This window comes from Caloenas nicobarica, chromosome 7 (assembly GCF_036013445.1).
Source record: "Caloenas nicobarica isolate bCalNic1 chromosome 7, bCalNic1.hap1, whole genome shotgun sequence".
In the NCBI taxonomy this organism is placed as follows: Eukaryota; Metazoa; Chordata; class Aves; order Columbiformes; family Columbidae; genus Caloenas; species Caloenas nicobarica.
Window position 1 is genome coordinate 5,432,541 of NC_088251.1, and position 27,458 is coordinate 5,459,998.

A 27,458-nucleotide genomic window follows, 5' to 3' on the forward strand; every position below is an offset into this window, starting at 1 on the left:
CCAAGTGAATTATTTTTGCTGTGATACACCTACAGCTTACCATGGTGACCAAATAATAAATACTGATGCAATTTCCATCATTAGTATTACAATTTAATTATTACTTGTACAATTGTATGAACACAAATTTTAATAACTGCAGTTATGAAAATGGTCAAGTGATCCTTTAGATTGCTGTTATTGTAGCTGAAACTATTTTTTTAATGAAAAGCTAGATATTGACTTTTAATTTAGTGCAGATCTAAAGCTTCATGAAAGGTAGTGTAAAAGTATCATAGAGATCCGACTGTAGCCTTTTGCATGGGCTATGAGGAGTCCCTGAAACACAGGTGACAAAAATTGTGAAGAAGTGGTTTTACCTGAGGACAAATTCTAAAAAGCTGCCTGAATCCTTAGTAGTAGCAAAGCTGTGATTCAGCTGGACTGTTAAGCACATGCTTAATATTAACTTAATAATACCAAATTCTGTTGACTTTAATAAGGGTTACACGTATTTATTTAAGTGCTTAGCTAAATTAAGGCTTGAAATCTCAGGAACCAATTCCATTCATCCCTGCTTTTGTGGGTTATCCTGGATGAGTGTGAGCAGTTTTATTGATTCTGAAAGTATTGCTGTCCAAAAGGAATCGGTTTGGCTGTTATAATGGGACCTGCTGATAGTACCTTTGGGGATCTCAGTTTCTGAAGTATTTCTTGAATGGGCTTTGCTGTCTTCAGGCTTGTGGGATGATCTGAGCCTCACAAGTTCTGTGAATAAAACTTTTAATCAATCAAGATTGAAAGCAAAAAATGAATTTGATTATTGTAAGCTATTTTTGGCTGGTGACTGACTTATTTTCTATGGAGAATCTTACTGTGAGTTTGGATTTATATGACCAAAACAGTGACAAAGTTTTCATTTCCCTATTTCTTGATTGGTTTTTACATTAATAAAAATGCATCTCTTGCATTGCTTTGGATGCTCTTTAAAATTAGTGTCTTATTTTTTCTGGGACCACTTAAATCTGCTGGAACCCCCCAAATCCAAAATAAAACAAGTGCCAGCTTCTCAGGCAGCAAGAAATGAAAATATTCTCTATGAAAATGCCAGTGTGAGAGGTAGACTTTGTGGAGCAGAGGAAGAAAAAGATAATTTTGTGGATGGGGAAGCCCAACCACCAGCCCCGGTATGCTGAAGTCTTCAAAGCCAGTCTGTGAACCGCGCAACTCGCCTGTACTTGGTTCTAGGTAGCCAACACTGAAAGCAGTGAGGATTTTTTACAGCCTTGGTGATATTTTGTCACCCTCGGTAGGGTGAGCTATGGGTATTGTTGAGATGAACTGAGCGACTGGCCAAGCCATTTTTGTTTGAACACTTGTTTAAACAACGTTTATGGAGGATGCAGCAGCAACGCCTGCCAGAGACGATAGTAAGTTGTGTTCTGTGTGCCTTGGTCCTCTGCTGACCACCTCCCTGGAGGACATGGGCTCCCCAGGGATGGGGCTTGATTTCCAGAGCTTGGCCCAGAAAGAATGTAATGAAGGTGATGAGCTGTGCGATTTTGGGAGGTGTGGTGTTTGTGTTGTTTGGTGTTTTTTTTTTTTTTTCTTAATCTTTTAGGGAGCTTAGTTTGACTCAACTTTGGTTTTGCTTGAAAGTGTTTTTCAGTAGGCTACGTGGGAGGAAAACCCCAGCTTTGCAATATTGGGAATTTTCCTTCCTGAAACAGAACTGATTAAAAATTCCCCTTCCCTTCTCTGTCCCCTGCTTCTTTTCCTTGTTACCACCCCAGTCCCAATCTGGTATGTGCCATGTTGACCATACATTTCTTCACCTGTTTTTTTTTTTTTTTTTTTTTTTTTTAGCAAATGTGTTCATGGTGATGCGGTCACTTGAGCAAATATTTGTCAGAAGCCCTCTCACCTCCTCTCCCCCTTTGAGCCTTTTGAATGTCTTACATTGAGGAATATTATGCAGGAGTTTATTTTTCCTGGCAGTAAATTATAGTGACCTGCATGAATGAATGGAATGGTAATAAGGATTATGTCATTTATTTAAATGTCTATTTCTTTCCTATAGAGAGGCAGAAGAGTAAATAATGAGGCTTTTCAGAAGTGACTAGTGAGTTGGGGTGCTGGGTACCCAGCTGATGGCACCCAAAGGAGCCCTGATTTTGCCTGGGCAAATATTCAGCATTGTCTGATGCTCGGACCCTATGAGAGAGCAAACCAGAAGTCCAAAAGTGACTTCTACAAATCCCTCTCTGCATCTTGGAGTTCTATGCACTTAATCATGTTACTACTTTTAATTTGATGAGCTAAAGGGTGCAATTGTTAGTTTGCTTTGAAGACGTATGTATGGGAATGTGCACTCTAAGATACCTGTGTTGAATTTACTGTGAGTCTTTCAAGATCTACTGCACTGGGACATTAACCTAAAAAGGGGATTGATGTTAGAGAGCTCAGCTGTTTCTGTGTTGCTGAAAGCTTGTAATAATCGTGGAGGTTGGGCATAAAATTGCTGAAGCAGTAAATTAAGGCTGGCCAGAAGGGGAAACTCTGACAGTTTTGCTAGTTAAGACGGTTCTACAGAAGTTATTTTTGTGCTTTTTTTTTTTTTTTTCTGTTTTCATACGAATTTTCAGTTCCCATAGGGTTGTGGAGAGTTATGGATGTTTGTTTAGAGGCAATCGCGTATGTAGACTGCATCTTCGAAACTTCAGGTCATAATTTTAGGTCAAATTGTGTGTGGAAAACTGTCAGTTGAAAGCCTCTGAAATTGCTTTTCCTATATGGTTTAACTGTTTCCAGAGTTGATTAAGTGTAAGTAATAGCAAATGGTATTAAACATGGTAACATATTACACTAACATGAGCATCTGACTATATGGTGTAATGTAGAGAACCCTCTGATTATGTCACAGATTTGGGAAGTATCCCAGCAAAAATCATGCCAAATAATGACACAATGCTAGTTAGGAATATCCAGTGTTACTTGATGCCAATAACTTTCCAAACCTTGAACTCTTTTGACAATTAAAAGCCTGGAGCCAGCAGGGCTGAGTAGTTTTCAGTCAGAATGTAGGTGTGAAGTATTCTCATTTTTTACCTTGTAATTACTTGCAAGAACCCTCTTAAAATAGTCAGCTTAGCTCAGATGGTCTCGTTCACATTTACAAACCTGGCAAAACCATCGCACTGACTTTTTTTAAGAATGGGAGTAGAAAATACTGAAGAAAAAAGCAGCAAGTTATTGGCAGCCTCTCCGTATTGCACAGGATACTTGTGCACGCTGACAATATTAGTGGAGAATCGTCCATTCGAGTTGGCTAGGATATTCTGTGTTGGAACAAGTTGTAGTTTTAATGTTCGGGATACCCCAGTTGACTGCATTTTCCTCTCCCCTCCTCCTCCATTTCAAAAGCAGGACTGAAGGGATACAAATGGGTGAGATTGCAGCAGTGGCAAATGGTGGCGATGCAAAACTCCACGAGGATCCTGCGGAAGGCAGACGAGTCCCTTTTTAGCTTTTTATTGGAGACCTACCCAGAGGCTTCAATTAATATCAGATACTTACTGTCCAAGGCAACGTGCCAGCGTGCAGTAATTGCTCACAGCCGAAATGCGGAGAGAGCGGGAGAAGGAAATGTCACCGTCCATTTTATAGATGGAAAACTGAGCTGTGGGGCGATGAAGTTTCTCGCCCTGGGTCACACAGGAAGCTGGTGGCAGAGCCAAAAAGCAAAGCTGGTACTTGAATCCTAATCCAGCACCTTAATTAAAAGAATGTTCTTTCCCTTGTATGGTTTAGCCCATCAGCTGTTGGTTTTTTTTTTTTTTTTACATGCAACTGAAGTGCCTTTCTATTCCTCTGTATTTAACAGTGGGTAGAAACTCACTTTTTTTTATAGTAAGGTTACTAATAGACTAACTCCATTCTCATTAAACATATAGAAAGCCATGCAGTCTTAAGGGAGGATGATTGCAAACGATGTGGTTTTCACTTACAAGTTGTATTGTAGTGAATCCGGGTTGTAGGAAGCAACGTGGGAATGCAGCCACTGAGACTTGTATATAATTAGATCATTCTTGAATAGCAATTATCGCTACAGTACAATTTCAGCAGAAGTTCTGCTTAAGCATAGAAGTAACTAATTGAATTTATATTTTAAAGGCAAAAAGAAAAGGTTGGTCTTTGAACACTCCTAGTGCAGGTAGCCATTTCTGTCCTATTTAATGTCATCAGGGAAACAAAAGATGGTTTGGTTTCAGATGAAGTTTGGCACATTACCTCATTCACTGGGTTTTATAAGCAGCTGCCATAGCACAACACATCTTCCAAGAACGTGTAAGAAAGCCCTGCTGTTTACTATAAAAATTAACATAACTTACCACTTTTTTTAAAGTCCTTTTGCAGCCAGCTTAGCTGTACTTTGACCAGTTGCTAGTTTACCTAATAGCCATGCCTTTGGCTCTTGTTACTGAGGAGTGAACTCCAGAGGTGTCAGAGAACCACACAGTTGTTCCTTAACAGTAATGCGTATTTTCATATGAAAACAGTGTGAGAATAACTTCTCATCCAGGAGGCATTTTAAATGACTCTCAGCTTAAGGCCTCTGCCCCAGAAATCTCACGTATGAGTGGTTTTACTGATGGATGTGCAGAAAAACACTTTTTTTTTGCTGAGATCTTGGAGGTTTTAGAAAGCTTTGGTATGAATTTTACTCTTGCTTTTTACAGCATGTTATTGAAAGAAATCTGATTAAAATGGAATCAACTTTTTGCTATTGGTGCTTCACTGTTTATATTTCCTTTAGTTTAGGCAGAAGAAATAACTTTGCTTTTGTTTCTAGTCAGTTTTCGTTTTGGATTTTCATGTGCTCTCTGAGTCTCTGGCTGCGAACATGGCACAGACACATATATATTTTTTTTTTAAAGACAAGTTTCCATTTTATCATTCCCAAATTCATAAAAACACATGCACTGTTGTTTTGTTTTTGCCATGTCTTGTTTTGTCAAAATAAAGCTCAGAATTAGTTTGACTTAACTATGGTACGTTCCTTGATTTCCAAAGAAATATTTTTAGGATTCACGTTACAGACAAAAAGGGAACTGACACCACCTAAATACATGCCTTGGACGTTGCATCGCTAATGTCTGGTAGGAGTTAAATGTAGGTGTTAAACCAAGCCTAAACTTGCACTGCTGGCAGATGTGCTTGTTGACTGGGTCTTTACACGGACAAGCTTTGGCTTGACGTCTTCAGCCCAGAGCTTGCGGCATGGGACATGATGAGACAGGAGCTGGAAGCGCGAAGGAATCCACTCTGATGCTCGCCCTCAGGTATTTGGTGAGGCCAAGAGGGAAGAAGATTTTTATTTAGTGTACTGATAAGCCCGAGCGTGGACTTTACACCTGGTACTTGGCTTTTGGCAAGGTGTGTGCAACTGGGAAGGAATTACGCGGATTGTTTAGAGCTGGAGGCTGTGGGGGCTCGCTCCTGAAAACAAAGACCGTGGTGTGATGGTTCAGCTACGCGAAAATGAAAACTTATGTGTTTTTTTTTCCTCCGCTTTCTTAATAAGGTAAAAATATTCCAACCCCCTAGTTTTATAGCGTTAAAGCTTCTGATTTCATTGGAGTAGTCTGGCTAAATTTTATGGACAAATACTAGTGTCATTACTTCATCTGCTGGGTGAACAGTGAATTTGTCATGTTTGGAATGTTTCCTGCAGAGTCTGCTGGGGGAGGACTGGTCTCCCCGTCCCACTTTCTGTCTTATTACAGCCCCAAGGCAGGTATTTCTCTTTCTTTTGATGAGTGATGAGCAGGATATTGTTTCAGCCCTGTCATTATCATTTTTAATCATGCCTTCTAATTTGTGCCATGTCCTACTGATGGAAATGCAAGTAGGAATTTGCAGGAGTTGTCTGAAGATGCTAACAAGACTGTTGTCTTGTTAAAGGTGCGATCAGCACGTCGAAAGCCATCTCTGTGCCTATAAGAGGTGCTGTTTGACCTCATCCAGTCTTTTCTAACAATTTTGTTACTGAAAAATGGCAGTGTAATTGGCAGTAAATTAGTAAAGTTATATCTTGAAATAAAAAAAGGAAAAAAGAAAAGATTTGTTGCAACAAATATAGAAAAGTTGTAAATGAACTGTGACACAGACTGGATGAATGAGCCATATTAAAGGCAAACACAAGGTTATTAATCATGTCTGCCTTATTAATGAGGAGTTTGCACCTGCATTTCTTCATGTGGGACGGGTCCTGTGGCTTCAGTGGGATAACTGCCCATGGTGGGTGAGATGAATCCTGAGGCCACCACACTGGTGGTTTTGGGGATTAAACCAGGATTAAAAGAGATGTAGCAGGGGCGAGATACGTAAGAGAGTGAGAGATCTGGCAGTACCAAAGTGGGGACAAATCAGTAAAACGTGTAATTCTATGGCTATTAAGAAAATAAAGATTGCACTTTGTATTGGTATTCTCTTCTCTCACTGCTCTACAAATCACTGCGTGACTTGAAATTCAGAGGTGACTGTGTTTTGCAGGTTTTCAGGATTTTAAATCAGTAGGTCATCTTTGGATTACTGCCATTCTCATGTTGCAGCTTCAACAGCAGTTATTTCATTGAAACATAAAAAGCTATGTTAAAAATCCTGGTTTTTTAAGCACTTTGAATATTGAACTGCTCTGTAAACATAAAATATTATCTTTTCAGGTTGCTCTTTAAATGTTGCATGAACATGTTGAAATTTTGACTGTTCATGAAAGAAAAACACTGATAGTGTCCGAATTCGAGCTGAGTGAAGAACTCAATGTGTATATTAGTTGGAATAAAGTTAGTCTTTACCATTTTTATTAGATGCTTATGAAAGTCTGAAATTATATATACTTTTAGGAATTGTTAATCACTGTCATAAATCAGATTATCAAACCAGTTTCTCTTAAATTCATGTATTCTGCATTTACAAGTGAATACACATGCACTGGTTAGTGTTTGTATCTGCAGCATTGTTTCTGTTGCTAGATTGGATTATGTGCATTACTGAGCAACATAATTTCATTTCAGCAGTTGGTTTCAAATGTACATTTCCTTTAATATCTGTACCAATGCACTATCTAGGGTGTTTGTGAAAGCCACCTATGTCTACATTTGAATGAATAGTTCAACAAATGACTTTTTTTCCCTCACTATTCTTCAGCAAAATTTTCTCAGAAAGCAGTTCTGGCACCTGCTGCTAGTCACGGTGTTCCCAGCTCTTGGCTTTATAGGAAGCTGGTTGTTGGGAATGTACGCTGAAAGGCAGGAAAATTTGGGTACAGAAGAGAGGTCAAGAGATGTAGCAATAACAGAGGAAAAAATTATTGTTTTGGAGCACAAAGTGTGTGTCCAAGCGTGGCCAGCCTAAGTGCTTGCTATGAACGCTGTTGCATCATGCAAGCTTTACCTGGATTTACCTGAATTACTTGAAATATAATGACAAATGTGTATCATCAGAGCCATTCCGAGAGCAGTCATCTTCAGCATGCAGTCCATCATTTAGAACAGGTTATGGATTCTGTGTTGCAGAAGTGAGTGTGATCCTGATGGAGGGAGATCTCCCCTCCTGACATGGCCCTACGTGACAGCAGACTTCATGACTGGGGAAGGGAAGCCCAAAAGCTGAGTGAGGTCCAACTTAGATGTGTCTTGAGGCTGAGCCAAGGTGGTCCAGCACAGAGCATTGAAACTCTGGGAGCTGGAGCTTCTGTCCTGCCCTGAGAGCCTGTGCCCAGGTGTGGTCGGTCAGGGGAGGCAGGAGAATATCACAGTCCTTCTGATAATTTCACACCTGCCTTGCTCAATAGAGCAAGAGTACTGTCTAAGAAAAGGGGGAGAAGTGTAGAAGTATAAGAGGGCTTTTAAAAGTTTATATAATCTTTTTTCCATTTTGCTTTAAAGGCAAAGCTGTTTTCAGGAAAGGAAATCTGGAGGATGAAAAATATGCAGTCAGGTGACAATAACAACAGCAATAATAAGTCCCACAGTGTGTTTTATGGCATCACTGGGTGCACTGGTGAGTTAAACCCCCTGCAGCTAGCAGAGGACATCATCCCGGTGGGAGAGATGCTCTTTGCCAGGCATACGGTAAACTTTTGGCAGAGCCTACTGGAGAGGCCAGTCCAACGATGCTGGACCCCAGCATTGTCTGTGGTTATTATAAAGCAGCTGAGCTGGGAGCTGTGCACAGTACAAAGGATGATATCCCTGGGTGTAAAAATTAATGCAGTCTCTGGAAACGGCCAGAACAATAAAATTTTACTACTTGTCTGTGAGAAGTCACAAGTTGTTTTTCATGTTCTCCTGTAGCCTTTTTCTGTTAGGGTACACTGAAAAGAATTTCAATGAAAATTTCAGCTCCTCATTGTTCTGTTTCCCGTGTTTTTTCACACTAAAATAAGGCCTCTCTGCACTTTGCCTAGACATGTATGAAGCTTTTGCTTATGCGTGCCCTGTGTGAGGAATACTGAAAGTGAGCTCTAAGATCAGTGCTGTACAACTCTTGCTGCTATGACCTTCTCTGCTCCAGGGGACTGATGAAACCCACACTATGTCAGCTTGACAATAGGGCTTTGCTTTAAGGACAATCTGGTCTTAAAACCCTGTTGATAACTTCACATTTTAAGACAAGAACATTCACGTTGCCTGCCATAGCCCCGAGCTTGCTGGATGTTTGTGTCTCTTTTAACCCTCTGATACGTGAGTGATTTGGAAGGGTAGCTTTTAACTAGTTCTGATTGTGATTTTTTTTCTTCCCTACTGTTTTCACTGACATCAACAGGCTTTGTATCAAGCCAAATACACGAGTCTTGCTTGCATTATTTTCCCTGGCTTACTGCCATGTGAGAAAGAGGTGCACAGATGAACTTATTCTGTAAATGTGTTATGCAAAGATGGATTTTAGCTAAAATGCACATAGGACAGCAAGCTGAAGCTGTGCTGTAGAACTATCCAAAAAGACAGATGGGATAACATCAGTGGGAGCTTTGCCTGCTGGACAAAAAAGTGCCATTGCTTTAAATCAGAGTTGAAGGTGGTGAAGCCAAGGAGAAAGAGTTTGAATACACCTGATTAGTTTCTGTATAAAGATTTTTAAAAGGCACTGCCTTTTATTGGACTGGCCTCAGTAAGTAGGAGGGCTTGGGTGGCACAAGGAAGTTGGATGAGGTGGCAAAGTATTTTCTATACCTAGTAATTGAGTCTGCTTCTGGTGTCTGTGACAAGATTTTAGTCTTTAGAATGAAAATTCTTTAATAGTCAGTGTTCAAATGCTTAATTTTTTGAGTAAGTATTTGGTCACAGCAGGGGATATATGGAGTCTGGTTCCCTGCTGTCTCACTTTGTTCTGAGTGCTGATACTGGTCCACAAACCAATGCAGAGATGGACGTTTGGGCCCAGTAGTCAGCAATGATGAAGTGTGTGATACAGCAGCAGAAAGAAGTGCCTCAAGTTTGTACAGAAGGCTTCTATATATGAGGACAAAGCGGGTTAGAAGGTGGCTATGGAGGTTATCTCCTCGCTCCCATCTGCATGAGCAGACCCCTGTCCTGCTCCAGTGCTCACCAGGTTCACTTCTGAGGGCCAGGAGCTCCAGCTGCAGCAAAAGCCCTTTGAGCTCTTGGCCACTGAGGTGGCTTCTTCAAGTAGCTTTCGGCCAGTAGGAAATGCTATACATGGAGACTCCTGCTGCACAGGAACTTTGAGTAGTGTGAACGTTTGTTGGCTAATGCCTGCTGATAAAAGATGCCAAAATTTGTAAGGCATGATTTCATCAGCACTGGTAATGCTGGTCTGATCCATAGGCTACTCTGCTAGACTGCCTGAAAGACTCCTGTTCTCTATCAAGCATCCTTGCCAGGGATGGTCTTTATCTCTTAGTGCTTAATGACAGTGATCTGTTATTCACTGTAGCCTTAACCCATCTTTTGATTTTGCAGAGCTTGGGAAGAGAGCATTGTCTGTAACTTGCTGTGGATGCTACCTTGGCGTGTATAAATTACCTAGGAGGCAATGATTTGAGGAGTGTGTATGTATGTACATATAAATGGAACATGACAGTTCAGCAGCGCTTCTGAATTGGCCATAAACAACATGCAGTGCTTCATATTATGCAGAAAGGAAACCAAACTGACGTGCAGCTGGTAGAAGCTGCTCAGCTCCTGGCTCATGTATATATAGTGTATGACGTTGATTACTAGAGGCGTTTTGCCCGCACCTGCTCAGTTGTTTCTGATCTCTTGAAAGAACAGCCAGCATTCAATGTTACTCCTCCACGCCATGGAGCAAATAGTGGAGTTAGCAGTGTTTTCGTTCCAGCATTTCATAGAGCACAGGCCTCCAGAAGCAATTCCTTATTGCTGGAGAAAGGAAGCAAAGGTTTGGCTTGGCCCATGTGTAGAAAGCTACCTTGAAGAAGGAAATTCCTGTGGGGACTCTGACATCTGTTTGGTTAGACCCCTCCTACACCACTCCACCGAGGGGTATGAATTGCAAGTGTAGTTTCACATCGGGTCCTTTGTACGAACTTGGATAATGCTGGATTTGTAGAGAAATCTGAGTTGCAATTCTTCATGCCTTGGCTCTTCTGGAACTCTTCTCTAAAGAGCTCTCTTAATTCAGAGAGCAATAATTAATCCAGCCTCTGAGTGCTTGTGAATCAAGGCCAGATTTGCAGCTCATGTAGGTGGGATCTTTCAGGAAGGACAGTGATCTGTGTGTCTGTCCTTGCAAACTGGTTCCTTTGCTGTCAGCTAGGGCAGGACAGAAACTTGAAAGGTCTTCACTCAATGGTGAAGGATTGATAAACAATCTTTCTTTTAATGGTTGATATTTAGCCCGAACATGTAGCGATCCTGTGGTTGGCCCAGTGGTTTTAGCAAATGCCTTCACCCAGCGGTAGCTATCCACACCACCAAAAAACATCAGAGCCAGCAATAACAGTATGGATGTGTATAGTCTCAATAAGGGTGCCAAAAGTTGAGCACAGAGACAGTGACTTGCACAGGTGGAGAGAGTTGTTCTCTCAGACTGAGACTGAAATGGTCATTAGTGCCACTTCTGAGAAGAAAGGGTATTTCAGCTTTGAGATGGTGCAGGGTACGCTGGCCCCTTAGGAAGCTGGAGCTATACCGGAGAGATTTCACACTCCCGTCAAGTCCAGGCAGCAGTTAAGTCACCTGAGAAGTTAGCATATAGCTCCATTTTCTGTTGGAGCAGTTTTGGTCATCCCATGGGTATGGTTTGGAAGAGGACATGAGGAGGGGGCTCTGGATATCCCAGAGATGGGTGATGCTACTGGCTTCCCACTCCATGAGACTTGTCCATGGTTCATTCGGTGGCATGAGGGATATGTTGGGCAGATATGCATCTGTCTGTAAAGTAACTGCCAAGGAAATACCCAGATGTGATGCATTGTTGGACAGGAGAAGACATCTGCAGTTAATTTGGGGACAGAGCCATGTAGCAACATATTCCTTCATCAGCAGTGCTTCTACCTAAGCTTGGTGGCCTTCAGGGACCTCCTGTGTTATTGGCATGGCTCGGTGGAAATGGTGGAAGAGTGCTGCATAGTGGGTGAAGAAGAAACACAGGGGAGAAATATTTCAGTCCAAGTATATGATGAAAAGTCTGTGATTTTTGTTTGTTTGTTTGTTTTGTTTTTGTTTTGTCTTGCAAGTTTGGGATGCTAAGCCAAAACTGAGCAAGAGGCTGCGATTACAATCTGGCCTAAAATTCTGAAGGGTGCTTTTGAGGCCCATAATTTACAGGATAATTAGCATCTTCCAAAGCAACATATGTCGTGCAACTGGAAGGAAGGCGTTTGGGAATGGGGAGTGTTTTCACCAAACATCCAGACTGCTGCTGAAGACTTCCCGAGCTCAGAGGCAGGCAAAATACTGAACATGCTGTGCTGACCAGGGCAGGTAAAGAAGAGGGCATGGCAGGTCTGTGTTTTCAGTTAAGCAGAGAGACAGCTGGAACTGCTTCATTTTTTATTCAGTGAGGACTGAATACACAAAATCTCTACTGGTGCTATCAATCCAGAAAAGTTGCTGATGCACTGAGAGGCATCATTTGAGGGAACGCTCTGTAACTTCACAGTGGCAGCCGTCAAGATGACTCCTTAGGAGTCAGTAACATTTCAAAACTAGTATTGAAGACTCTGATAAATGTATCTAATTAAAAATTGTGGAAAAGAATTAAATCTATTTTTTCTCCCTCTCCCCCCCCCCCCCCACTTAGCTGAGGATCTCTCCATTGTCTCCAGAACTCATGTTTGGTCTTGGATTTGCTATTCAGCTTTTCTTTTCCTAGCCTGCACTTGAATCACACATTTTCAAGGAGAGGAAACAAGCACATTCAAAGGAGAAAATAAGAGTAGTTTTCATTTTTTTTTTTTTTTTAAATGAATCAAATGCCTTATCCAAAGCCCATTGAATTCCATGTGAGTTTTTCCTCTGACTTGAATGGGCTTTGGTTCTGGCTTTTAGCTCCCATGAAAGGTCCTGAACTGTCTGTGCTAGGGTGACAAGGAGGCTTGGATAGACAATTACTGGAGCTCTTCTCAGCCCCTGGCACAGCCAGGTTGCTAAGGAGACTTGGCCTCAGGATGGGCCCTGGAGCTCAACCCTTCCGGGGTTATTGTCTCCTCTCCCTGCCAAGGCACCCCAGTAGTGGCAGAACCACTCTTTCAGTCACAATGTGCTTTACTTCGGCCTCTGGCAACAGCAGATCCTGTCCTACATCTTCCATCCACCAGTGTGCTCAGTGAGCGGCCTCTCTTCCCGCAGTTTTTGCATCCCGAGACCCCCTGTCTTAGGACCAGTGTGGTGGGATTGGATATTCTGGTCTCTGTTGGCTGTGACACTTGGATTTTGGCCCCATCACCTGCATCCATACTCCAGCATCTTCTTCTCATGCGTCTGCTTCATGACTTTCTTGTCTCTCTGCTCTCTGATTTCCCTCTGTATTGGCTGCAGCTGCTCAGCAAAAAATATTGGAGGAGATAAAGCTGAGGATGGGGGAGAGATGAGGCCCTTCTGTAGGAACCACCTGCCCAGAGACTGAACCTTCTTAAAGAGCTAATTCTCAGGACCTCCTGGTGTGGTGTGTGGGCTCCAGTAGTCATTTCCAGGATAGTCCTTCCAGTCATTTCTCCATCATCTGTGGCAGGATGGACTCCCACCTGTCTCCAGGCATCCTGCAGGGCTGGGAGCTTCCTGGGCAGCTTCCTCCATTGTGCCAGTTTTTAGGAAATTTGGGATTTTCCAGCTTTCCTGGATTCTTTGCAGTTTTCTGAAGTTTTAACATTAACAGGCTAAATGACTGTTTGTTCTAAGCCATTGGGCAGGTCTCTTTGTCAGTCGTCTTTTCAGATAGTGAGTCTGTTTGTCTATAGATAAGCAGAACTCTTGAGTAGAAATGCTCAAGTCCTGGGCACTTTTATGGTGGTGTAAAATTTAGATGCTTATAGCCTTGAATGTGATATTCCTCATGTGAGCCATCATTCTTGCTCTGCCTTTTGTAGATAATTGACTCCTCAAACGGGGATGTTCTTGTTTTTGTATCTAAGCTGCAAATTGGAGAAACCAAATTGGTGTCTGTTTGGCTCAATAACTTTCAGATCAATATACTTTTTTTTTTGTTTAAATTTTAAACATTTTTAAAACGTCCATTACATTCAATCTTAAGCATCCATTACATTTCAGTTGAACCAGGGAAGTCTTTTTAAGAAAGCAGGGCATATCTATGAAACCCCTGTAGATCTGTATGTAGGTCACCAAGTAACTAATATTTATGGTAATAATATTAGTATCTACTATTTATGGTCTTTATGCTGTAGTATTTAGTATGGTTGAAGACAGTTAATCTATGGGGTGATTTTCTGTATTATAGCTTGGGCTGTTGACATTTTTTTTAAACGTGTTGTGTTAGCAGTGAAACACTAAAATTTCAGTGGTCAAATAGCAAAGATTTATTTCTTGAGGTTCTGATTCAATTCAGTATTAATGAACGAGGGAAATATTGAAATCAGCAGGGCTACCGAGCTTGATGCTTGGTTGCCAGCTTGTTTCGTATGAAAATATTGTTTGTCTGCGTTAAATAACTAGAGATACATATGATCACTATGGTTTAACAATGATCCTGATTATAATTATTGGGTTATGAAATGCAAATGATAAAATTAATTTCACCAGCCTTTAAGATTTTTTTTGAGGCAACTTTGACTCTTTTGCTAGTTTTCATTAAAAAACCAAACCAAAACAAACCATTTCCATCTGATATTAGTGTGGCCAGTTGTTTGAGTGATGATATCAGTGTACAAATGTAAGGCTTGTATTTTAAAGGCTAAATAGTGATGTAAGATTTATGAATGTGGTTCCGACAGTACCAATGCTTTAGCAGAGTCCTTAGATGTGTTGGATTTGCAGAGAAATATCAAAGACAGGGTGACATCCTGAAATTATGATTACCAAGAGATGATACTATGCAGAATTATACTTGGTCATTTGTAGTTAGTGGAAGTTTCTCCATATTTATTTTTTTCCCCAATACAGAGTATATGTATTGTGGTATTGGATTCCAGGATTGTCATGAAATTCTGCTGAATGTGCATCGTGATGATTGTGTTTTTCTGTGCTGTTTGCATGTGTGGGCACAGGAATACTCCCCCCTGCTGAAGCGGGGGAGCTGACGAACACTAATCATTGCTCCATATGTCGGAGGGCGACTAAAATTTGTTTTTAACACATTTACCCTTAGAGAAGAAATTTCACAAATGCCTTACCTATACATACGCACACACTTTATTTGATTTTTTAAAAGGAATTTGAGACCAAGAGTGTAAGAACTTTGCTTTTACTCCTTTGCTTTGCCTCTTGTTTTTCAGTAGAGGAAACGTTTGACAGTCATCAATAAAAGATTAAATCATTGATGGCTATCGGGATAAACTAAACACGTTTTGTGTGTTGATGCTGGCATAGTAGGAACTTTTCCAAGATGTTTTGGGCCTCGTTCTCTGGTTTGTTTAAGGGCAGAGTATAAGGTCACAAAGGAAATCAAACCCTGATGTGGAGAAATGAAACATGAGGCCTACTGACTCCTAAAAAACATTTTAAATAACATTCTCTAAGGTTTCATTTTATACTGAAGGCAGCTGTAATAAGTTTTGGAAGATGGTGTAAGGTTTCTATTAAAGAGAGATTTTTGCTTGCCGTTTTTGTACCCAAATGAAGGAGGGAGGGAGATGGAATTAGAGCTTATTTAGTATAAGGTGAGAAACTAAAAGTTCTCTCCAGAACTGTAAAATAATAATTTATATGTTCTACTGTAATTTACAAATTAAAAAATACTAAACTGTTCCTAGATCTTTGAAAATGACACATATAGCCATGCAATAATTTAATAACTGCAACAAAAATGCACTTTTGCCACAAGTAAAATGAGACTGCTGCTTTGTAGTATGCTGCCAGTGTAGCCTCAGTGAATAAATTCCCAGTAGATGTTTGCCGCATGCCAGATATATTGGACTGTATAAAAGATCCCATTGTTCCTTGGGCATCATTATTTGCTATTACACTCGCAATGTTTGCTTGTGAAACAGTTTATTGGCAACTAGTATGTTCAAGAAGGACTGCTTGGTTTGAAATACAGTTGATTTGGCTCGTAATGTCAAAGCTTGTACAGTGTATGGCCTCTAAAAATAAATATTTAGGTCCACTGGTTTTTACTTATCTTTGAAATCATTCCTGGAGTAGGGGAGAGGGGGCTGGGCAGTGGGTGTTTCACTTCCAATTTGTAGGTTGAAAGTATGTAATATATGTAGGTCAGTATTAGCTTTGATTTCTTAGAAAAAGAAACAGAATTAAGTTTGCATGAAGAGGGTGCTGAGTTCCCAGTGAGGCTGATGAAACTGCAGCTCTCCAAAGGTTTTCTGGGAAGGGTGACAGTGTCCATCCCACTCACTGAATAATAGAGAAATTTGGTAACGAAGGCCATCATTTAGAAGACTTTCGCTTATGAAATGTTTGAATGAAAAGTTTTTATGCTTTGCCCACTTGCCTTGTCCAACAAAAATAGGCTGTTGGTGGCCTTGGAGGGCAGAAGATTTTAGTATCTTTTAAATTGGGCTTAGTGAGGGTGATGGAAAGCTGCCTCGCTGTCATAGCTGAGGATGAAGCTCCCATTGACACTTTGCCCAAATACTGTGTATATCACATCAACAAAATTGGGCTGGGAACGCCAGCTACAGTGACTCTCTGGGTACCCAGAAGATACAGGGTGCACTTGGTATATTCAGTGATATGACCTTGAGCAAGAACATTTGATAAATGGTTAAGCAGGTGCATAGATTAAAAGCTCTGTTGGCTCAGATTAAATACACTACGGTTTTCCGGAGAATTCTGTATTTCCTTGCGTTGCTCAGAATAAGAACAAACTTTATTCCTGCTGCTGTGTTTGGGTAAAGCAGAGAGCAGTTATTGTGGGAGCACTTGTCAGAGCGTTTTGAAGAGTCAAGAAGCTGTTTGCTATGGGCATCCTGCACCAGGAGCTTCAGTGCTGAGGCTTCTGCTGCTGGTTTTGAGAAATTCCCTTTGGTTTATTTTAATACATCAGTGAATTTTTAAAATTTATCAATAATCTTCTTAGTTTGTAGAGGTTTAGTCCGATTAGAATGTTTTAAAACTCAGAGGTACTTACTACAATAGCTCAAAAAAAAAAATTAAAAAAGGAAGATATTTTACTAAATTCTTGCTGAGTTGAACTATGACAAATGCTTAAAGTTTTTAAGCACGGTTTCTCCCCTCCCCCCCAAATAGCTATTCTTTATATTACAAGTGTAGCGCTCGAGTCATCTCCTTTGAACTGTAGTTTTTGTTATACGTTTTGGCTGCAGTGTTATTTCGGAGGAGTCAGCCAACAAGCTTACAGGGCTTTTTGGCTCGAGTTCACTTACGGTTTTCTTGGCAGCTCTTCTTATTTAGGCATCTTTATTTCTCTCTCTCTCTCTCTCGCTCCTTCTCGTCCCCCTCCCGTCCTGAACAGAGCGATCCCCGCACAGACCCATCCTCCAGGCTGGCCTCCCAGCAAATGCCTCCGCAGTCGTCGGAGGGGACGTCGAGTTCGTCTGCAAGGTCTACAGCGATGCTCAGCCTCATATTCAGTGGATAAAACACGTAGAGAAGAATGGCAGTAAATACGGACCAGATGGGCTGCCCTATCTTCAGGTTTTAAAGGTGAGGCTTTACAGATGCTGGCGATGGTGATGACTTCTTCAAAGTGCTGAATTTATTTGGTGTAAATCCAAGGATTTTGAGATCTGAACTTCCTTTGAAAATGGAAGTGTTTGTGTTACAAATGAAATAATGAGCTAGATAAATATTTGATTGTCTAAATGCTAATTGTGCAGCCTATAGATGCGGTTTTATTCTTTTTTTTACATCCATGAAGTCCTTTATCTGTAAATGTTTCAGGCATGACTTATTCAGAAAAAAATGAAAACCCTCTTAAAGAACATCATTGACATTTATGTATGGGTAGAACGCATCCAAAACATACCCAAGACAATCTATTCCATTTCTTTCACATTTTTTCAGCCTCTTTATTTCAAAGTAACGTGACACCTGCTGCCAAATGCTTGTTGGCAGGGTTGGGTTTTCTGGATGCTGAGCCTGCCGAGATGTCCCATTTTTTGCCAGTGTATCGGTGGCGTCATTCCTGCCGCGGGCGTTTTGAGTAAACCCGACCAGGGAAACTCCAGAGTTTTCCGAACTGGGTGGCTTTGCAAAACTTATTGCATTCGCAGGCGGGTCGGCCAGCTCGATACTATCTTGTTCCACGCAGTTGGTGGAAATCACCAGCCCAGGTGCTTTTTTCCCCTCACTCTGCTGTTTTCTAACTCCTTGTGTGATGCTTCGTATTTAAGAAAAAAAGCAAACAACAACAACAAAAAATAAACAAACCCTTGATGTTTTGGTGCTGATACCTGTATGAAGTGGAAGGCGTATTCTTATGATGTGTTGGTGGTGGGACCATAGACAGATCGGTGTCCGTTTTGGGCAGCAGTGACATTGTTCTCCTGTGTTATTGGTCTATTCTAGCATTCGGGGATAAATAGTTCCAATGCTGAAGTGCTGACACTGTACAATGTGACAGAGGCGGACGCTGGAGAATATATTTGTAAGGTCTCCAATTATATAGGGGAGGCCAACCAGTCTGCCTGGCTCTCTGTTCTGCCGAGTATACAAGGTAACACTGTTTTTTAAAGCAAGCTGGATGTGGAAGCTGGAAAAAAATGGTGCTTTGGGAGACTGCAGGCAGCTTGTAGGATAACTCTTTGGCCTTGTGGTCTATGTGTAATCCTCCTTCGGTGATGCAACTGGTCTTACACCAGCAGCCATGGAAAAATTCCCACAATATTCTGTGTGCACCATAAGCACTGGTTTCTGAAGCTGATCTTTGTCTTCTCTTGTGTTTGGTGTCTTTGTGTCTGTGTGTTTACGTCCAGTTTTGTTGTTAGTTGATTCTACATACTTTGCCATTCACATATAAGATACTTATTGAACAATGTAATTACAACCTAATTAGTGTATATTTATATATATACATACGTGTGTGTATATATATATATGAAATGTTCACATACATACCCACTGAGGTATAAGTCACGTCAGTTTACTCATAACTTCCCACGTCGCCTGTGACTGTGCAGGGTGGGAGGGTTTTCCAGTTGCTATTCACCTGTTATTAACTGGGTAATAACCCGTTAATAGCAATAAAGACTGGCAACAGCGCGACTACAACTCACAAGTAAATTTACTTTAAAGTGGTCTTGTAAAAATGTGTTCATTCCCTCATCATGTATTCCAAAGTAACATTTTTGAACAGAACAGAGACAAAAAGCAGCAAACAAAAAATTTCTCTAAATCCGCATCACAGAGGCCTTGACGCTGATTCCCGGCTGTGCTCATCCTGGGACGGCTGGAAAGTTCCAGGTCTAAGATTTACTCTAGTTCTATGAGTTTAGATAATCACTGGTACAGTGGTTGGTTTTGTGCGTGATGACTTTGTCAAGCCGGTGATTTAACGAGTCTGGAAGGAGACCGGAAAAAACCTTCTGATTATTATTATTAAAATCTCTAAGATTTAGAAAAATATATTTTATTTCCACCACATGGTTTTTGACCCTTTAGGGCCCAGTCTTTCTCCACATTTCTGAGAGCCATAACCGGTCTTTTTTGAACAAGACCTGAGCTACCTTCCTACTCTCTCCACTGTGCTTCTAATCAAGCCACCAGATATTACCAGGCTTCTGATTAAACTGAGATTGGGCAACACCGCACACTGTACAATATTTAAGTGTAGTGCAGTGGATGATGCAAGGACCATACACTGCTCAAAACAGGTATTAAGTTATGTCCATTGGAGCAGAATTTACCTAGTGTTTTTTAACGCTTTCAGAGTATATTTTTATAGTAAATTCTTTCCGCTGAAACAGGTAACTACATGTGGAAGGATTCCGCATTCTGTCCTACTTTGTTTTTTCTTTGTTTTTCTTTCAACTTCCTTTCATTAAAAATAAAGAAAAAAGCAGAAAAAAAAAAAGCTCTGTGGGTTAATTTTTCCATGTGGTTTGATTGCATGCATGTCTAGGTGGTGAGTCGAGGTCTGGTGAAGGGTGTTGATTACTTTCTGAGGTGAGCTGGGACCTGTTGGTAAACGCCTTTTGGACGAGGGATTGTGGATGGGGAAGGAGCTTTGCCTCTCTACACCTCTGCCTTTACAAAGTGCAAAGCCCCGTGGCTCCATCTCCCTATCCACAAGAATTCTCTCAATGTCTAGCTTTTTCTTTTGCTTCCCTCTTCTGTTTTTTTTCTAGGCTGCCGGTGTTAACACTACGGACAAAGAAATTGAGGTTCTCTATATACGGAATGTAACTTTTGAGGATGCTGGGGAGTATACATGCTTGGCGGGTAATTCTATTGGGATATCCTTTCACACTGCATGGTTGACAGTTCTGCCAGGTATACACTGCTCTCTTTCCGTGGTTTTTCCTCTTTTTATTTTCCCCTTGTTGATTGCTGCAGAATTAGCACGGCTTCTGTCTCAGAAAAGGACTTTTACAATGATTTTTTTTTTTTAAACACAGTTATCTCGAGCCAATCAATTGTCATGTGTTTGCAACTCCAAAAACCTAACAATAACAGTAAAAAAGGGTGTGTGGGGGGAATGCCTATTGCACTCAGTTGAAATATTTTTACATCTGTTAAACATTCATCAGAAATGCTAAGGAGCTGTGTTTCCTTAGCGCTTCAGTGAGATAACTGAAAATCAGCACGTTAATCATTGTAAAATTTTTCAAGAGGAGGAAATTCGAAGTTTCTTATGAAGCTTTGAGACTAATTGGGCCACAATCATGTATTGGTTCACCAAAGTACTATTTAGTGTGCTTAAATTTGCTCTTATCTATCACCCAAATCTCTTATGGAAATTCTAATTTTGATGCCAATGGATTGTGTACAGAAGCAGTGCCTTCCATATCTTGGGAATCGGCTCTGTGCATCTTTAAACATTGCATGCTCTAAGAAAACAAGTAGTCATTTGCTTTTACTGCAAAGCATGTCTTGCTGTTCTGGGGTTGATGATGTTTCTGTCCTTAAAAGAAACAAACATCAATGTGCTTTATTGCCTGGAAATTATTATCAGCTGTTAGAAAATGTAACCGTAGTTGGTTTTGACGCTAGTCAAATTTTCTCATTTGTAACTGTTGGCAACTGCCTGAGGAGTTCCTTTGAAAAAACATGAAACACCTGACGTTTGCTGGGTCATCTTGTGCTTACTGTTTATTAATTGTTAATCCTAAGTAAAAGGTACAAAACCTGCATGTGCATATTGCTGAGGTTCATGTTACGGGAGTGAAACGTTCCCACTTTCCACAGATAATTTCTGAAAATATATTGAACGAGGCGAATTTATTACATCTCTGTTATTTGAGCACCGAGCCTGTGTGGTCTGTCACCAAGCAGGCAAAGCATTGCTTGTGTAGAGCTCGCTTCTGCTAGCAGTATTTGCAGTTTGCAAGTGCTTGAACAGCATTTTTTTTTAACCGATTTTCTTGAATGAAATATTTTTGTAAGCTTAGAATGAAGCGCAAGAAAATTTCAGCTTGAACGTGCATTGCTTGCAGAGTGACCACGGATTGCTGTGGAATCTCTTTATCCGGGGGATGTATCACAGATGAGGGATTAGGGACAATGTTTGCACGTGTAATTATCTTGAAGATAATTTCCAAACGGTTTCGATCGGAGTAACAGCTCTGTGGAACCACTCCCACCAAAATTTAATCTCATAGACTAGTAACCACTGATGAGGTTACTTGAAACGTGCAGTCCTCATGAAAGAGGACAAATTCATTAACGTATTGCTGGCAATTTAGCTTTTGCTTGCGTTACGCTTTTTAATCTGACGCTGGGCTCTTCGAAGGACCTTGGGAGTCAGGTACCCAGCAGGAATGGCAGCGAGTTAAACAGCTGCTGGGTCCTTGAAACAGTCTTGAAACCCCAAACGTGAATTTAGAAACCTGATGAAGGACCGATTCATCCTGCATTCCCTCTCTATCCTGAGGCCGCAGCGAAAACTTTGGATAAACAGGCAATGCAGGCTCAAGCCCAAATGTGTATTTGCATATCCAGACACTTTTCTCTTAGGCTAGCTAATTCAATATTTTATCTTTAGATGTGTCTTTGTGTGGTTAAAAAAATTTACAGTAATTCTGAAGTTTGACTGGAGCAACAAAATGAACCTGAGCCTTGTTTGAACACTTTGGTTTTTTCTTTTCCCCTAAAATTATACTTGATCATCCAATATTTCAATTTATATGTACCTATCTAGGCAGACATATGTATATATCTCTGTATATAAATATGTATAATACATGCACGAGCTCACACGCGGTGGCAAACTGAGAAAGACAAAGCAGCGATCTAGAAAGAGGAATTATTCTCAGATTGCAACACGGCCTAAACATCCACAGTATTCTGTATGTCACACAGTCACCACGAGAATTGCTGATATTTTACCATTTCATGTTTTTCCACGCACTGTACTGAGCTCTTCTTGTATCGTGTGCTAACTCTATGGTGTGATTGTTCCCTCCTCAAAACTTCCAATCTAGCTCCTGAAAAAGAAAAAGAATATCCGACATCTCCAGACTACCTGGAAATAGTAATTTACTGCATAGGGGTCTTCTTAATCGCCTGCATGGTGCTGACAGTCGTCCTGTGCCGCATGAAGAACACCACCAAGAAGCCTGATTTCAGCAGCCAGCCCGCTGTCCATAAGCTGACAAAGCGAATCCCTCTGCGCAGACAGGTAACAGAAAGTAGATAAAGAGTTTAAAAAACCTTTTACCGAACAACTAAGCCAGCACATCCTTCTGTTGAAAGCTTTGGAAAAAGGGAATAAATAAGCCTTATACCCAATTGCAGTAGGGGTGGGATTTAATCTGAGACTGGCCTGGGAAGAAAAGTACAACTTAACAAAGTGTTTCTCAGGGCAGGGATGTTAGAGGAGAAATGTAAAAAATGAAATATGTTCTGTATTAGCGGTCTACAGACGGAAAAAATGTATTTGTAGTATTTTAGGGCCCGATCCCACAGCTCATTGAAGTCAATGGAAAAAATTTTACTGACTTAATGGACTTTGGAACAGAATCCTCTTTAATTGTGTATTTATAATGTCTCTAAGGTGACTATTATTGCAGTAACTAGGTACCAGATACAGAGAGGTATTTTTCAGGAGGAATTTTGAAGACTGAGGGGAGGGAATTTCATAGCCAAACATCCAGAAACCACCTCAAAATAGAAAAAAGACTGTAATAAAGTAAAAACAGGGGAGATACCATATCAGCTCTTAGTTTAAGATGCTGATACGTTTGAGTGAGGAGCAAAAGCAAATGCGAGATTTAAAATGCACACAACAGCATTGCATAAAATATATTTTACAGTTTCTTGTGGCTGGCAATGAGTGTTTCTGGAGAGGGCAAATACCACGAGCACCAAACCAGTTGAACGAGTAACAGGCCTTTGGCTTTGTCACAGGCCATCACTTGCCAAAACAGCCTCAGTTCCCACATACTGTCCTCTCCTGAAAGACTTGTTTGTTTTGAAGCTGGAGTTTAATATGTTTTGTTGCAGTAGGTCTTCAGGATAGACCCCTGAACCCACCAAATCCGTCCCCAGGTTTCAGGCCTGGGAGGTGGAGGGGTGGTGGCATCTGAGGCTTTGGTTCACCTCATTGTTCAAAATAGGGACCATCTGCAGGGGTTGGACCTAGGGCTTCGGTCAGGGTGTTTGGATCTGAGGGTTCAGTTTGGGTCCGTGATTAGGTTGTGCAGCATTTCTGCAGACTGTTCTTACAGCCTGGCCAGAATTTTATCGCTGTCAGGCTGATGCACGTACCTTAAAAATAGTGCTTCAGTGTGGGTAAGAGTTTGAAATTTAGACGCACGATCACACAGAGTTAGGGTGGAGGTTGGTCTTGGGATTTCGACCAGTATTATTTTTTTCAGAACCCCTTTTTTCCCCCACGGCTTCTGAATCTCCTTGGTTAAAAATACTAGAGAGTACTAATGCTTTAGCCATCTTCCTCTAAAGTGCAGTATTTTACAATATCTTGAGGTGATGAACATAAACTTTGTCCAATCTGAAAAAGACTTGTTTTATGAGCAACAATGTTAATTCTTACTTGGTTTGACTTTCTTTGCCACTTTTCATTTGTTTGTTTTTTGTAATTTTATGACTTTAGTCATTTACTTGAGAATCACTGGGGAGGAGAGGGACTTTCACCTCTGAGTATATCAGAAAGAGTGATGAGAAGCCCTCAGCTCAATTCACACATCTCTACAACTGAAAATCTGCATAGCTTTCTGGACAAAGAAGGCTTTTCAAATGTTGTGTGATTAACCAGAGAGAGATACGTATTAGCTGCTTAGATAAAAGACATCTATTAGATTTCGTCCTGAATATAAAAGCATCATAATGACTCAGAGATAAGTTGACAGCATAAAAAATACCCAGGGTTTGGTGTGAGCTCAGTTGTGTCAGTTGGAAATGGTTCCTCAGGGCAATAGTGTTATTTCATTGCGTGTGACAGCAGTGTCAACCGCTGCCCTCAGTTTAGATTTTTGTCACTAAGTGATGCAATATGGACCTTCTCCAAAGCTATTGTTTTCACAGAGGAAAATAATCTGTGTCTTACAACATGCTTGTCAGATAGGGTTTTGTCAGTTTATTTTGGTTTTCTAGATTTTCTTAGCAAAAAAAGGCATTTTGCTTTTAAAAGTGGGATTTTTTTTTTTTTAAAGTATATATTTGAAAGTGCGAATCCTATTTCAACCCCTAAACAAAAATGCCACTACTCTCAATTCTCCAGAGTACTTTTTTGTTAACAGGAGTTTTTCATTGAAGGGCTCTCTGCATTTCTATCTTCGTAAAGTATAACTATTATAAGCATTAAAAGAAATCTGTGTTTCTGTTTTTATGATTTCACTGGTCGTTTCGCTAATTGTTGATATTAGCTTGCAAAGGCAGGACGGGATGAGCAGTCCCAGAAGACTTGCTCAGCAGCAGTGAAGACTCCTTAATTTTTCAGTCAGCATCTCCTTGGGCTCTAAGGCTGCAGCAGTTGTTTAGTTTCTGCATCTTTGAAAGCTGCTCTTGAATTTCAGAATTGTTGCCACAAATCAAGAATTAAAAAATTAATCCAGGAGGTGTTTTATTTAATGTGTCTGTTTCTGGGTTGTTCAACTTGGTTCGTTTTGTTCTGCCACCAGGCTAGTTTTTTTTCTTTCAGTTTATTTGTGTTTCAGAGGGTTGTATTTAAAGCCTGGTGGAGTTTTGTCTCTAAAGCTCTATTTAGTTATTGATCACAGAATGTTCTCCCTTGCTTTGTGGGGGAGGAATAGAGAAAGTGGCCGAGTTGTTGAGAGGATGGGTGAGAGCAAGCAGGGGAGATGCTCATGGCAGGTAGAACTGGGCAGCAGCCTGGGGCTGGGTGATGGGGTTTGTTGGAATTCCAGAGAAATGAGGCCATAGATTGGGGAATTTTCGATCCTGTTTTCAAAGCTCTCTGCTGCTGGGTCAAGCTCCCAAAGGATGTGGATATGAAAATAATCCTGGTTCATGAAGAGGCATTCGCATGACTGTGATGCCATCTTGTCGAAGCGGGATCAGAGTCTTGCTGAGTAACATCTGGTTTAGTTTGCAGCCCAGGCTTCTTGTACGCTGTTTAGTCTGAGCTACCACAGGATTTTATCATTCCCCACATGCAGGCATTTTTTAAAAATTTTTTTTCTGCCAAAATGTGGTTCTTTTCACATTCATAGGAAGGGTCATGATGAAGTCGGGAATTATCATTTCCCTCCCCCTGCAATCCTCAGCCTCCCCAGGATCTGGCACTTGGTTTTTGAAATGGAAATTGATTACAGGGAAATCCTGCAAGCAGTTTCTCTCCATTATAGAAAAGCAGAGAGCTGCAGTGCTCTGTTGCCATTAACCATGTTCTTCATAGCAGTACCAGCTCGCAAGGGAGGGGGAAAAGAAGTATTTGTAGGATTGAACACCACAAGTTGATTTGCAGTAAAAGCTTTTGGTGACAAGTTCACTGAGCCAAAAGGTAAAGAGCAGCCTTCAGTAGGATATACCTTTATTTTGTAGAACTTTTTTATTATTCCTTTTAACAAATAAATTATAATTAAAACAGACAAAAAGACAGTGCTGCTCTAGTGGTTATAGAAGATCCCATCTCTTGTGGTTTGCCCAGTCAAAGTCAAGTACAAGTGTTTGTCACCACTAGAGCATTTCATTAGTGCTGTCAGAGTTAATCCTGTCATATTTGGACACTCTCAACTTGAATGTATATATGTGTCTTAAATAGGGGAAGAATGATTTCTTATGCTAAGTATTCTAAATACATTCCCATTAGCTTATATCTACTGTGGTTGTTGATTCTAATCCTTCACAAAGATATAGTGAGGACATTTGTGATGAGCAAAGGGTGATTGGTTTAAAGTCACACTTAAGCTCACTGAGCAAAATAGTCTAATTCAAAATTATGATGGCAACCGGAACCTGAAAAAAAGGAAAGTAATCTGGAACAAGTGAAGTAATGTAGTATTTCACATACTATGGAGCTGTAAAAATATCATTCTTTTTTAGGAACAGACTCTGAAATACAAAAATTAATACACAGCTTGCAGGAGGATGTGTTGCAAGGCATTTACCTTAACACTTATTTTAGTTTCTTGTGTTATCCTTTGATTTCTGTATATGGAAACCATTGACTTGTCTAGTAGTACTTTGCTATTTTGTTGTGTGTTTCAAAAGGAGCCCTTTCCTTGAAGGGGTTGTGCTTGTGTGCCTGTGTTTTAAACGCCAGTACTTACATCAGGAATCCTCAGTTTCATGTATTTAACCTTGTTTCATGTATTTAACCTTATATTTTCTTAGATCCAGTCACTGAGATGGACCATTTCTATCAACAGCTAGTAGCATTACTTACTCATTATATTTATATACATATATGCATGTGACTTCAAATTAACTTTTATAGCAGAGCCTTCAAAAAGACTGACAATTATAGGAAATCACTGCATGGCTGCTAAAATCTCACAGCATGAGTGCCAGAACTGACAGATCTAGGCTTCGGGATATGGTATAAATCATCAGTGGAGGAAAACACCCTTCATAATCAATTACAGACAATTACGCACTGCTCTGCAACTGATTTTGCCACGTGGCATTTAAATATTCCAGCAAATATTTGTTTGTTTTAAATGTTCCACTGCTTAGAAATGCTTGTAAAGCATTATCTCAGAGCTGATTGAATACAGTATGTTAGCCAAAGGAAAAATGTATTGTTAAGATGGGGATATAATAATTCACTGGTGTGTGAGGTTTGGGCACAGTGGGCTTTTTGCCTTCTGAAGTCCAGATATGGAGCTAAAGATCTGCCTAAGGCCAGTACTTTCCTTGGTTCTGGCCACCTGAAAACAGAAGGGAAGCACACAAAGAATATTTTCTGGTGGAGGTCTACCTTCCTATTGAGGTTAACATATACCACGATAGTTCTTTCAGTATTCTGCTCAAGTCAACTTCTGCCTTCCTTACTTTAGTTGAATGCTCAAAATAGCTCCTTAGTGTAGTGTCATCGCTTAAAACAAGTGTCACCAACACAGTGAGTAGACCTTGAAGATGTCTGCTGCACCTACATCAGGTGCCCTTCCTTGCTTCTCTGCCCTGGCTCTTCTTTTTTTCCTTTTTCCCATCCTGGTGAGCTGGGTGGTTGTCCAAGAAATTTGTGAATTTTGACTGGATGTCCAGCTGCTGCTTCATGGCACCTGGTAGACCCAAAAGTGGCCCTGGAGTCTGTAT

General features: G+C 40.6%; 1 protein-coding gene across 6 annotated transcripts in view; it reads left to right on the forward strand.

Annotated features, from left to right (window-relative positions):
- Window positions 1–27,458, forward strand: part of FGFR2 (fibroblast growth factor receptor 2) — an 85,878-nt gene that overhangs the window by 36,282 nt on the left and 22,138 nt on the right. For 5 of the 6 annotated variants that reach the window (XM_065638467.1, XM_065638465.1, XM_065638468.1 and 2 more), the window contains 3 exons: window positions 17,074–17,264; window positions 18,129–18,276; window positions 22,202–22,398. In XM_065638467.1, coding sequence (XP_065494539.1) covers window positions 17,074–17,264; window positions 18,129–18,276; window positions 22,202–22,398 — 536 coding nt within the window. Of the gene's footprint in view, window positions 1–17,073; window positions 17,265–18,128; window positions 18,277–19,906; window positions 20,052–22,201; window positions 22,399–27,458 lie in introns of all 6 variants that reach the window. The other variant, XM_065638470.1, reaches the window with a different exon arrangement.